The sequence below is a fragment of the Eptatretus burgeri genome, chromosome 10 (assembly GCF_056783735.1).
Source record: "Eptatretus burgeri isolate ZD-2024b chromosome 10, Ebu_testis_v1, whole genome shotgun sequence".
NCBI lineage: Eukaryota > Metazoa > Chordata > Myxini > Myxiniformes > Myxinidae > Eptatretus > Eptatretus burgeri.
In genome coordinates, this window is record NC_140970.1 from 37013727 (window position 1) to 37027900 (window position 14174).

General features: G+C 39.1%; 1 protein-coding gene across 3 annotated transcripts in view; it reads right to left on the reverse strand.

The window, feature by feature from the left end:
* Positions 1 to 12401, reverse strand: part of SPDL1 (spindle apparatus coiled-coil protein 1) — a 68685-nt gene extending 56284 nt beyond the window's left edge. Inside the window, exons 1-5 of one of the 3 annotated variants that reach the window (XM_085897884.1) lie at positions 12282 to 12401; positions 10330 to 10546; positions 8499 to 8675; positions 7301 to 7492; positions 6428 to 6577 (exon numbers count right to left, since the gene is read on the reverse strand). In XM_085897884.1, the coding sequence (XP_085754010.1) occupies positions 6428 to 6577; positions 7301 to 7492; positions 8499 to 8675; positions 10330 to 10533 (723 nt within the window). In that variant the 5' untranslated portion in view covers positions 10534 to 10546; positions 12282 to 12401. The other 2 variants (XM_085897883.1, XM_085897882.1) reach the window with 2 other exon arrangements.
* Between the last annotated feature and the right edge of the window lie 1773 nt (positions 12402 to 14174).

The following is a 14174-nucleotide window of genomic DNA, read 5'->3' on the forward strand; positions in this document are numbered from 1 at the left end:
GTCTGTATTGCTATCTTGTTGGAAACTGGCATCTGTTATGTCAGTGTACAAAAGTTCTGGGGAGAAGCAAGATCCCACTTATCCATTTGGCTTACGTCCCATGAGTAAGATCTTTGAATCTTTGGGTAATGAACAACTTATGAGTCACCTGAAAGACTATGATCTTCGAACTGATGTACAGTATGACTTTAGACATTCTCGGTCTACTGGTGATCTTTTCTCCATCAGGATTGAGCATATTAATAGGGCTTTGGATCGCCGTGGTCGAGCCAGAATTGTTGCTCTCAACATCTCCAAGACCTCAAATAAAGTGTGACAAAGAGGTCTTGTTCATAAGCTCGAGTTCTATGGTATAGCTGGACAAATTAATGCCAATATCTCTGCATTTCTTACCGATCGTAAAATTTCAGTGGTGCATGACGGACAGGTCTCCCACACATCGACAATCGTGCACATGTAGATGTTTCTCAAGGTTCAGTTCTGGGTCCTACTTTGCTCTTGTTGTACATAAATGACCTGCCAAACAGCATTATTTTATAGCTCACCATTTATGCAGATGATTCGACATGAGATGCACAAATCTTCCAGGCAGCGATTAAATTATTTTTTCGGATTTGACCCCCAGTTCATGCCCCATGGTTACAAGGGTCAAACATAATTTTTTTAACTCAAAATTTAATATTGAGTCATTCCTGGTGGAACACTTTGCCATTGACTTCTCTCTAATATCAGATGGGAGAAGTAAATTTCCGGCACAGCAAAAAGTGCTTCCAAACGCAATGGCTGTCTATACCATGCACAATGATACCTCCCTCCAGTTAGTCTGTTAAATCGATACAAGGCCACTATATGGCCTCTTATGTAGTGTCGCACAAATTAAGGTATCGGCTATCTGTAGCAACCCAACATGGCTTCCTTTGTAAAACAAACATCGGTATCGGTAACGACACCACATTCTGGTACAGATCAACAAAACATGCACATTACTCTTCATTAAGAGCAATTTTGCTCTTATTGGTCATTCATACAAATACAAATGCTGACAAATTTGGGTTGGTCTGATGCTGGCTGTTGTTGCGAGTTCAAACAATTGCAAGTGTTGACAGATCAATTGTTTTGCTGTTGTTGCTAATGTCCAAAAAATTTAAGTTGCATTGACTTACACAAATTGCCTGGTGCTGTGTTAAATATCAGTATTGGCTGATTTGGGCATGTAAACACCTGCTATCGGCATAATCGGTAAAATGTTGACATGAGTGAAACATGAACGTAGTCTTATGGAATATTGGTCCATCCATCCTTCCATCCATTGGGACCATACTCTGTACAGAGCATTGGTGCTGCTGAAGCAGTCTTCTGGGCTATTGGGAACAATCCTGAATGGGTGCCACTCCGACGCAGATATTGGTCCCATGTCTGGGCAAGTACACCTGCTTGTCATCTCTCTCCTTGACAGAATCCAGTAGTGTGCTGTCAATCTGGTAGAAGACTTGGAATCATCGATGGAACCCCTTTCCATCCGGCGTTCCGTAGCTACAAGTCTCTTCTGCATATATCATGGAAGGTGCTTTCAAAGTCTCACCTTTGTTCGCCCTCAGCATACCTTCAAATGTTCCACACATTTTGTAGCTTCTTCATACCCCTATACTGTATCTATCCCTCATGCCAACAGTTTCATACCCCGGCTTCTTTCCTCGTGCTACGCTACTCTACTTCTTTCCACGGAACCCTTTACCAGTGTCTTACTTTCCTTCATCCTATAAATTTCCACAATTCAAGAGGCAAGTTAAACTTCTTCTGCTCTTTCAAACTCTCCTTGTGTAGACCTCACCACTTATTATGTATGAAACTGATATTTAGCCCCCACCTTGAGTGTCCATTGGCCTTGTGAAGGGCAAGCTAAATAAAAAAAAATAAAAACACAGGAAGCCTTTGGAGAACTTGGATTGCAGGTGAGCCTGATGTTGGGCCTTGGTGGAGTGGTTTTCTTGAAAGATAGATTGACGAATAAAGAGATAAATAAAGAAAGATAAAGAGAGATAAACAGAGTAGATAAAGAGTCAGCAAGTAAATAAAATCAATAAATGCCCAGTAAGCAATAAAACCAGAACGGCACTCTTCCACGTCGACAGATTTGCCTCCGCCCACATTATTATACATACTTGTCCCAAATCTGATTTAAATCCCTTCAGCTGTTCTCAAGTGTAACATTTTTACCTGACATGACCTCTGATCGCTGAGTCTGAAATCTAATCAGTTCACCTTTATAGCAAACGTAGTGAGCTTCATACTCAACGCATGCACATAAGAGAATAGGAAACAACAACAACAACAACACAATACCCTGGAAATTGTGAATCTGTGTCGTTAGCTATGACCCTTTTGCTTCCGGTTTTTTTTGCTTCTGGTTTTTTTGTGTTTCCGGTTTTTGTCATGGGGAATGATTCATGCCGGGAGATAAAGGCATCGTCGGAGACATGAAAGACCCAAATAATATCAGACATGGTGTGTATTTGCTCCACTGATTTTAATAAAGATATCTCCCACATCATCACAAAATAATTTTTAATCGTGATTTACATTATTTGATCGCTGATCCCAAATCCAGGCCAAAGTAACCGGAAATTGTGTATACAGTTGTAAACAAGTTAAAGGTAAAGTCAGAAGTGAATGTAAGAATTCTTCCTTCGCTTCTCGTATTTATTTTTTTTAGATGAGATCGTGTTCTTGGCGGTGTAGTTGTTGTTGTGAAGGTAATGTTGAGGTATAATGTTGAGGTAATATTAATTTTTTTAGATGAGATCCTGTTCTAGGCGGTGTTGTTGTTGTGAAGGTAATGTTGAGGTAATATTAATTTTTTTAGATGAGATCCTGTTCTTGGCGGTGTAGTTGTCGTTGTGAAGGTAATGTTGAGGTATAATGTTGAGGTAATATTAATTTTTTTTTTAGATGTGATCGTGTTCTAGGCGGTGTAGTCGTTGTTGGGAAGGTAATGTTGAGGTAATATTAATTTTTTAGATGAGATCCTGTTCTAGGCGTTGAAGTTGTTGTTGTGAAGGTAATGTTGAGGTAAGATTTATTTTTCTAGATGAGATCGTGTTCTAGGCGGTGTAGTCGTTGTTGGGAAGGTAATGTTGAGGTAATATTAATTTTTTTAGATGAGATCCTGTTCTAGGCGGTGAAGTTGTTATTGTGAAGGTAATGTTGAGGTCATATTAATTTTTTTTAGATGAGATCCTGTTCTTGGCGGTGTAGTTGTTGTTGTGAAGGTAATGTTGAGGTGTAATGTTGAGGTTATATTTATTTTTTTCGATGAGATCCTGTTCTAAGCGGTGTAGTTGTTGTTGTGAAGGTAATGTTGAGGTTATATTTATTTTTTTAGATGAGATCCTGTTCTAGGCGGTGTAGTCATTGTTGTTAGGAAGGTAATGTTGAGGTAATATTTATTTTTTTTAGATGAGATCCTGTTCTAGGCGGTGTAGTTGTTGTTGTGAAGGTAATATTTATTTTTTTTAGATGAGATCCTGTTCTCGGCAGTGTAGTTGTTGTTGTGAAGGTAATATTTATTTTTTTTAGATGAGATCCTGTTCCAGGCGGTGTAGTTGTTGTGAAGGTAATGTTGAGGTATAATGTTGAGGTAATATTTATTTTTTTAGATGAGATCCTGTTCTTGGCGGTGTAGTCATTGTTGTTGGGAAGGTAATGTTGAGGTAATATTGATTTTTTAGATGAGATCCTGTTCAAGGCGGTGTAGTTGTTGTTGTGAAGGTAATGTTGAGGTAATATTTATTTTTTTAGATGAGATCCTGTTCTTGGCGGTGTAGTCATTGTTGTTGGGAAGGTAATGTTGAGGTAATATTTATTTTTTTAGATGAGATCCTGTTCTTGGCGGTGTAGTCATTGTTGTTGGGAAGGTAATGTTGATGTAATATTTATTTTTTTAGATGCGATCCTGTTCTCGGCGGTGTAGTCATTGTTGTGAAGGTAATGTTGAGGTAATATTTATTTTTTTCAGATGAGATCTTGTTCTAGGCGGTGTAGTTGTTGTTGTGAAGGTAATATTTTTTTTTTTAGATGAGATCCTGTTCTCGGCAGTGTAGTTGTTGTTGTGAAGGTAATATTTATTTTTTTTAGATGAGATCCTGTTCCAGGCGGTGTAGTTGTTGTGAAGGTAATGTTGAGGTATAATGTTGAGGTAATATTTATTTTTTTAGATGAGATCCTGTTCTTGGCGGTGTAGTCATTGTTGTTGGGAAGGTAATGTTGAGGTAATATTTATTTTTTAGATGAGATCCTGTTCAAGGCGGTGTAGTTGTTGTTGTGAAGGTAATGTTGAGGTAATATTTATTTTTTTAGATGAGATCCTGTTCTTGGCAGTGTAGTCATTGTTGTTGGGAAGGTAATGTTGAGGTAATATTTATTTTTTTAGATGACATCCTGTTCAATGCGGTGTAGTTGTTGTTGTGAAGGTAATATTTATTTTTTTGAGATGAGATCCTGTTCTAGGCAGTGTAGTTGTTGTTGGGAAGGTAATGTTGAGGTAATATTTATTTTTTTAGATGAGATCCTGTTCTCGGCGGTGTCGTTGTTGTGAAGGTAATATTAATTTTTTTAGATGAGATCCTGTTCTCGGCGGTGTAGTTGTTGTTGTGAAGGTAATATTAATTTTTTTAGATGAGATCCTGTTCTAGGCGGTGTAGTTGTTGTTGTGAAGGTAATGTTGAGGTATAATGTTGAGGTAATATTAATTTTTTTCGATGAGATCCTGTTCTTGGCGGTGTAGTTGTTGTTGTGAAGGTAATGTTGAGGTATAATGTTGAGGTTATATTAATTTTTTTAGATGAGATCCTGTTCTAGGCGGTGTGGTCGTTGTTGTTGGGAAGGTAATGTTGAGGTAATATTAATTATTTTAGATGAGATCCTGTTCTTGGCGGTGTAGTTGTTGTTGTGAAGGTAATGTTGAGGTAATATTAATTTTTTTAGATGAGATCCTGTTCTAGGCGGTGTTGTTGTTGTTGTGAAGGTAATGTTGAGGTAATATTTATTTTTTTAGATGAGATCCTCTTCTTGGCGGTGTAGTTGTTGTGAAGGTAATGTTGAGGTAATATTTATTTTTGCAGATGAGATCCTGTTCTAGGCGGTGTAGTTGTTGTTGTGAAGGTAATGTTGAGGTAATATTTATTTTTTCAGAGCAAAAAGACTTTAATTTGATATATTTAAGAAGCGAATGTAAGAAGAATTCTACGTTCGCTTCTAGGCTTTGCCTATTCCATATTACGATATATATATATATACTGATACAGGGTGGGGAATTTATATCTGACGCATTTGTTATCATTTTGGTGGTAAGTAGAAAGGGCATAGCAAATTCCCCCCCCCCTGCCCCCCAATGTTGCAGGTGATGCCTGGAAGTTTTGAATAATGGAACACTATGACCTACAGACAATAATTCACCTGGATGTATCGAATAATTGAAGGCAAACATTACTGCAACCATCCACACTATTGCTCAAGACATTGCATGCAGGAATGAACAATATGCCGATTCGCGAATACAATAATTCCAATGGGCCATTTGTCAGATGTGATTTTTAAGTAACTGCATTGTATCTCAGCATAATCTGTGCTTTCAAACCATGTGCTATACGCAGTATTTATTATGTTCATTAATTTTTTACAGCACTAATAAATGTGTCAGATTATAAATGCCCCATCCTGTACCAAGTTTGGTCAAAATCCCATCACCGGTTCACAAGTTAGCTCGGTAACAGAATTTTTACCGAACGAGACCTCTGACCGCATAATCGAATCAATTAATATTGACATCATTATACATACTTGTGCCAAGTTTGACTTCGTTCTCTTCAGTCGTTATTAAGTTATCGCGGTAACGAAAACCTATCACGGATGCATGGACGCACAGACAACCCAAAAACATAATGCATACGACGACTTCGTCGGCAGAGGTATATAAATTACGAAAGAAAGGAAAAGTAAGTATAAATTTTTGTGTGGAGGGGGGGGTGTGGGAGGGGGATTATGCCCACCTGTAAAATCATGTAATTTTGAGGCAAAAAGCCGATGCAACAAAAGTTGAACCAAATGTCAGCATTTTAGCCGCCAAGCGCACCTTTCATGTCCTTTGGAACCCTTAGCTACACTAAAGTTTTAGCTAGAGTCCTGTGATAACGACGTGACATTGAACGGTTACAGTAAAGTTAAACTGTTGAACACAATACGACTTAATTGTTTGCACTTCCCACGCACACGTCTCGGTCACTTCAATTCCAATGCCATAAATATACTCTTCAATGTAAGAATTTAGAACTTTTCAAGCATGAATTTAGTAAAAGTTATAAATCCTTTCAAATGGAAAAAATAAGTTTGTGTGAAAACAAAATCCTCAGTAAGAATGTAGAAAAAGCACCTCAAGAGCATTGAAGTAGGAGACAGCCTCAGCCGAGACTTCTTCATGCTCACATTGCAGCCTCTCGAGTTGTTGGTGCAACATGGCCGCAGTTGTATCAGCCTGCTCCACTCGTGACTGGAGGTTCTCACACTTTTCAATCAACAACACCTGGCACGACATGCATGCATACACGACAAGCCTTTGAACAAAAAATAAACTAGAAGGGCACTCAATCGAGAGCATACCTCCGCCACGTAATGCCTGATCCACGAAAACACATCGGGCCCAATACTTTTTTTGAAATATCATGCTATATATCGTTTTTGGCCTGATCTCTCAATGGTGAAGAATCACTTCATAAAATTTGAGTAGCAAAAGCAGATCTTCACCAAAATCTAATCAGTTTGTCCTTGTCACACACCCAACCTGTCCACAAAATTTCAACCGGATCCATCCACAACATTTTGAGATATTCTGTACACAGACAAACAGACAGAAAGGGGTGAAAACACAACCTCCTTCACCTTTGGTGGCAGAGGTAATAAATAAATTAAAATCTTCACAAAATGACAAATTATGTGATATTCTCCACAAGGTCAGAGTACAAAAATGTACAATCAGGAACATATGAATCAATGCCCTACTTTTCATCATTCACAAGCAAAATTACCGTATAAAAATGTAAACACATGCCACCATATCATGCTTCCAATAACATGAACAGAATTCATACCTTGTAAGTAAATCATCGTGCAAAGAAGTTGATGAAATTTAGTTTAAAAACGCATTTCAATTTTTTTTCTTCTTCATTAAAATCATAAAAACAACAAAGATCAAGATTGATATCTTGACTAGGCCAAAAACCAAAATTAAAATCTGAACAGCTGGTACCTTCTCTTGTTGCAGACTGGCCATGATCGCAGCATCATCATCCTCCTCACTTGCCCCCTTATTTTGTACCGTGGCCCAGGCTTGCATGTTGCCTTTGTATGTTGCCAGTTCAGTCTCCATTTGGCCCATTCTTTCCTGGCAATGACGCAATGCAAGCTGCGCATCCTCGGTTTCGCTCTGTTGTCGTACCAACTGCAAGGTAGCACATAAAAATCAGCAGAATTGTAGATTCATGTTGTGCCAAGGTGTACTCAATTTTGTCGATTAGCTACAAAATCAATGATGCTCAAGGGTTTTCAAGCACAATGCCCACAAAGTTATGGAATGATGGTGGTTCAAGCAGTCTATCTGGCTGCATTAATCAGCTTTACATCATTTTTACCTTAAATTGTATCTCAGCAATTACGAATCGGATCGCAGTATTTCACAAATGTGAGGTTTGCCTCAGAAGCTCAGGAAGAATGGCGTTTTATTCATCACTCAAGCAGAGATCAAGAAAGATTAGCACTTCTTGACTCGGCAAATGGCAGTGCCATCTTACGACGTGAATTTTCCAAGACAAAAAAACTTTAACCATTTTACAAGGATTTGTTCACATTGTTGACTGATTTTGTCAGTCTGACTTTCTAACACTACAACAGCAAAATATTTGGAGCTTTCAACTTGTTTGACAGTGTGCTTGCTATGTGATGCATCAGCTACTTCTGGAAGCATGCAGAACCAGAAAAAATATATAAATCCAGGACAGCTCAGAGGCAAGCACTCTTCCAGCTGAGTCTTCATGAAAAAAACCGGAAAAAAAGTCTCAACCAACAAAAACTGATTTTTCATGGCACACACGAAAATTACAATGAAGAATTAATTAGTGTTTGGAGGTTTATAATTATAGAAAGTAAAACTTCATGGAATATGAGTATTAATATTTACATTACTTTTGACAGTACAGTGTATAAAACAGGGGTGGGGGGAGCGGGAAGGTCTCTCAAACACGCACTGTTCAATGCAAGTATTCCAAGAAAATTGCACAGAATTTTTTTTTTTTACATCATCATCAAAATACCTCAGATAAAGTTTAATTATATCCCACGGTTTATCGGTATATATTCCAAAGTTACTTAACATTGCCTTAAAGGGAGCAACAAGAGCTGTGGAGTACAACACTGCAGGGGCACGTGCGCATGCAAGAGCATAACCGTACTGCAGCCTGGAGAGAATGGGTGCGCTTGGTAGTACAACGTTCAAGTCTGGCTTCCAGATCCTGAATCTTATTCTTGTTCTCAGTTTTGTGTGCCTCATACTCAGCCGTGAGACTGGAGAGCAAGCTGGACTTTAAAGTGGCTTCTTGTGAAGCTGCAAAACGCTGCTGCTCCAAAACCTGTAAACAGGGCAGGATGCACACGACTCAAACAATAAACCACATTGCAATGTGCATGGATGTAAACAGATGAATTACCCTCATTCAAATATTATTAGAAGAAAAGAAAAAGTTTGTTAAAAAATGTAAAAACAGGGATGAAATCTCAAAAAAAAAACAACCAAACAAGGTAGGAATGACACGACATTACAATTCCACAATATCATATTGTGGTGTTATTCCTACCTTGTTTGGTTGATTTTTTTTGAGATTTCATCCCTCTGTTTTTACATTTAAAATTTTTTTTTTTCTTGTTCCTGCAATTTTTTAAAGTAATAAAATGCTTAATGTTTTACATATTTTGTTATTTTGGAATAGAATAAATCCATCTATGTTGTTAAATTTGGCTTGTGGCACATTATACCCTCCCCCAACCCCTACCTACCCCCACATCCTGGCTTTTGATTCAGTCCACTATGTGGGTTACTGAATTACCGCATAAAATGCAGAAATGTTGATGTGATTATCGTTATAAAAAAAAATAAAATGCTTAATGTTTGATATATTTTGTTATTTTAGTATGGGTTAAATCAATCTCTGTTATTAAATTGTTTTAATACTTGTTTCAGTTGATTTGGGTGATGGTTTGGATATGTATCGCTTTTGGAATGGTTCTGTCCATTGTCCATTCCCCTCCCCCCCCCTTTCACACAATCCTGCCCTAGTTTGGTCAAGTCCACATTTATGTTCGATTTATTTTCCGAATAAAATGATGAGGTTTTATACACAGTATTTTAAAATTTTGTGTTGCTTGCACTAGCCCAAAGACAAAGTAACTTCTTCGCATTGGAATCACCATCACGGTCTCAGCTGTGATGAAATATCATGCGAACAAATCTGGAAGCGTAGCTGTGCCACTGATGCAGTGCCCCTATTACCAGGAAGCTGGTACCCATTTTGCTGAATCAACCCACCTTATGTTATTTCAACAGCACGACAGGGGCTCGTACTCAAGACCCTCAGATCTTAAGACAGCCACCTTAACCATCATGACATTTGAATAGGTGGCCATTTTTTATCCTGTATCACCCCTCTACATGGAGTACTACCATACTCCATGATAGTGGTGTATTGGGATATGAAATGAGGTCCTGAACTTAAAACTAAGGAATATTAATCCTGAGTGGATCTGCAAATGCAAAGGTAATAAACAAAAGTTGGAGGAAGAACAATGACACATGACTGAAGAACTGAGCACTCTAAAGAACCAAGTGAATCACAAGGTGGGTGAGGGGGGGGGGAGGTAAACTATTTGCCATTGAAAGTGATCAAATGAAGCGAGTTTATCCGCGATTAGTTCTGGATAGTGTTATGTATTATACTTACAACTATTTCCTATCAACATTGACTGAACATGAGGTATGTGAGGTTGCTAATGGAATGCAAATTAGGTTATTCCAGAGAAAGTTTTCAGGTACTCACAAAGCATCACCACCCTCACAATGTACTTTTAACCACATTTGCAAATGAGACAGGATTATGTCATCATTTTCATCAACTTTTCACACACAATGCTGATCAAGACGGTTCAAATACTCTTTCAAGTACAACTGTCACATTCCTCCTTTTCATCCTCACATATGCAAAAGGGGAGTGAATAGCAAACAACCCAAACCTCAAGCTTGTTGGCCATTTCCTGCTGTTCCTCATAAAATCTGTTTTGCATTTCGGTCTGGATCTCAAGCAATTTAAGGCCATACTCTGCTGCTTGACGTCGCTCGGACTCAGACTGCGAGAGCTGCCTTTTCACCCTTTGCAGTTCAGCAAAGCACGTCTCTTGGCTGGGCGGCAATGCATCTGGCTCCACACTGGACTTCATCTCGAGATTTAACCTGGGGTTGAAAATGAGTGGTTATGTTGATGATCACAAATATTTATGAAAAATTATCAATGCGCTGCCGCTACCTTGTTGCAATCCAAGAAAGCAGGCAAATTTTGTGGTTTTAGGATAAAATGTCCTTCATTTTGTACAGCAAAATTGCTGAAATGTACAGGCCTAAGCAAACAGGCCATCATGTTCAAACTGGCATAAACAGATTCACAATGCAAATCAGCATGCTTATGAAACACAAGGAAAAATAACCATGGTCAAGAGAGTGTACAAAACCTTTTTTTGAAACAAGGTTTTTATTATTAGCATCCTAATTTTGAATTTGAACCTAACAGCTTGGTTCATGGGGGTTAAAAAGAAAAAAAAATGAGAGAGAGAATGGTTGTTAGACTCAGTTTTAAATGATTTATCCAATTATTTTGATCCAAAGTTGTAAAAGTTCAAAGTTTCACGAGGATTTTATGGCCACCCTGTACTGTAGTACACCAACTGCTCTTCCCTCTTCCACCCAATGAGAACTCACAAACATCGAAGAATCACCCTGTCAGAGAACTCACAAACATCGAAGAATCACCCTGTCAGAGAACTCACAAACATCGAAGAATCATCCTGTCAGAGAACTCACAAACATCGAACAATCACCCTGTCAGAGAACTCACAAACATCGAACAATCACCCTGTCAGAGAACTCACAAACATCGAAGAATCACCGTCAGAGAACTCACAAACATCGAAGAATCACCCTGTCAGAGAACTCACAAACATCGAAGAATCACCCTGTCAGAGAACTCACAAACATCGAAGAATCACCGTCAGAGAACTCACAAACATCGAAGAATCACCCTGTCAGAGAACTCACAAACATCGAAGAATCACCGTCAGAGAACTCACAAACATCGAAGAATCACCCTGTCAGAGAACTCACAAACATCGAAGAATCACCCTGTCAGAGAACTCACAAACATCGAAGAATCACCCTGTCAGAGAACTCACAAACATCGAAGAATCACCGTCAGAGAACTCACAAACATCGAAGAACTCACAAACATCGAAGAATCACCCTGTCAGAGAACTCACAAACATCGAAGAATCACCGTCAGAGAACTCACAAACATCGAAGAACTCACAAACATCGAAGAATCACCCTGTCAGAGAACTCACAAACATCGAACAATCACCCTGTCAGAGAACTCACAAACATCGAACAATCACCCTGTCAGAGAACTCACAAACATCGAACAATCACCCTGTCAGAGAACTCACAAACATCGAACAATCACCCTGTCAGAGAACTCACAAACATCGAACAATCACCCTGTCAGAGAACTCACAAACATCGAACAATCACCCTGTCAGAGAACTCACAAACATCGAACAATCACCCTGCCTGTGAAAACAACGGTTTACAGTTGATAGCTGGGTCGGGATTCGAACCCCGACGAGACAACTGAGGGGGGGGGGTGGGGGAGTGTGTGGACCATTACTCACTAGGCCACTCTCACAGCCTCGAATTATACATGTAGAGGTTGAGTTTATCGCATTATATTCGAGATCAACAGCAACAACCGATTTGGGGCGATCGAGCAAATACCTGACAAGAGAAGATGTACAAACGCGAGAACGATGAAATAAATAACCGTTGGAGACAACACGAACATGAACACAAACAGGCATCCTCAAAGAGTATGAAGTGAAATGTAAATCAGTCGACGATAAACAAATTAAACACCACTCACGAACGCGATGAAGGAATTCAAACGTCCAATTCAAACGGCATCAACCCACCCGGAGCCAATGAACGGCGAGCGCCGCGTTTCCATGGTGATGACGTATTTCCACTTCCTTTCAATTCTACACATTTTTTTTTCGGGGTTTTATCTTCATGTTCTCCTTGTTTTTAACTATTCTAAGATTAATTCCGCTTCCGCAATTACATTTAATACGTATATTTCAAGTGTTGATTGTAACGGTTTATAATATTTCTTTTCGTTTCGTCGCCCGTTACACCGCCACGATCGATTATTAATTAACGTTTAAATGTAAAGTATTCGGCTGCACGCAGGTCCGTTTGGTCCTCGATGTCTAGATTCTGGTGGAGTGGGACGTCGTCTCCGAGGCGTGCACGTTCAGGGGGAGGAGTCATGCATTTTGCCATCATTGATGCCTACGGTCTACAGTCTGTGTTTCAAATTTTACATCACACTCATACATGGCAAGTTGAAGGTGACAAAAAACGGCTTGGGAGTAGGAATTGAAAACGGGGGTTTTTTAGATCCTTGTGGAGGATCTCTAAGTCTTACGTTGTTGTTCTTGTTAGCTTTTTGTTTCACAGCCTACAGTTTTCATCGAAACTTCCTGAAACTTGGCATATACATGTAAAAATACCCTGCGCAGACAGTAACCATCTCCGATTTTGAAAATTCCTCCGAGAAAAAAAAGTTATGACGTCATAATGTCTCCGCTAATGGAAATCACCTAAAAAAATTATCTCCGAAACTAGGCAAGCTTTTTGAATTCTGTTTGTGCGAATCGAACGGGGCATTAGCAGAGATGAATTACCGCACATATGATACATCACTATGACGTCATATCAATTTTTATGACATCATTCCTATTTTTTTGACATTTTTTGTTTCACAACCCAGAGTTTTCAGCGGATCTTCGTGAAACTTGCCATGTATATGCAGAAAGCCCACGTGCAGGCGGTAACCATCTCCGATTTTGGAAATTCTTCCGAGAAAAAAAGTTGACGTCATAATATCGGCGCTAATTGAAATCGCCTATACTATTATCTCCGAAACCAGGCAAGCTGTTTGAATTTTGTTTGCTGGAATCAAGCCGGGCATTAGCACAGATAATTTATCGCAAACCTGATACATCACAATGATGTCATTTTCGTTTTTATGACGTCATCATTAAGAGGACGAGGATCTTACCTCATTTGAGCTTGTTTTTTTTTAAATCCTTTGTGTGCTGCGGTCGCAGATTTGCGACGAGATTAAAAGAAGAATTGAAACTTTTTTTGGTTTGTTTTCATTCTGGTTATCCGTCTAACTTGACACCCAAGTTGTGTGTTTTGCAAATATCACTTGAAACTCACAGCTCTATGAAAATAATTATAAAAAAGCAACAGGTAACCATGCGGCTGTAAACAATGCAGCACACAAACGGTTAACCAAAATGTGGTAAAAACGCTTATCGATGTGTTGATTCATCAGTAATGATAAGGAGGTTCAAAGGAAGACATCACACATACATACACACATACATACATACATACATACATACATACATACATACATACATACATACATACATACATACATACACATTTCTCAAACAAAAAAAAATTCTCAAAGTTTTATTTACTTATTTCGTTTCCAGTTGTCGTCTGTGACGCATGACGTCTGTGACGACCTTGCCCTCAGGTGGAGGGCTCGGGGTACTCTCTATTGTTCCGGAGGTCCTAATCGACGTGCTCGGGAGACCAAGAAGTACCTCGTGTGCGGTCGCACCGTATGGGCAGTCAGATATGACTTCAACAATCCACATCGACTGAAATCTACTGCGGTGATCTGCTGCAATCCACGAGAACACCGGCTCCTGAAGGAAGCAACGAGGGAGTGTTT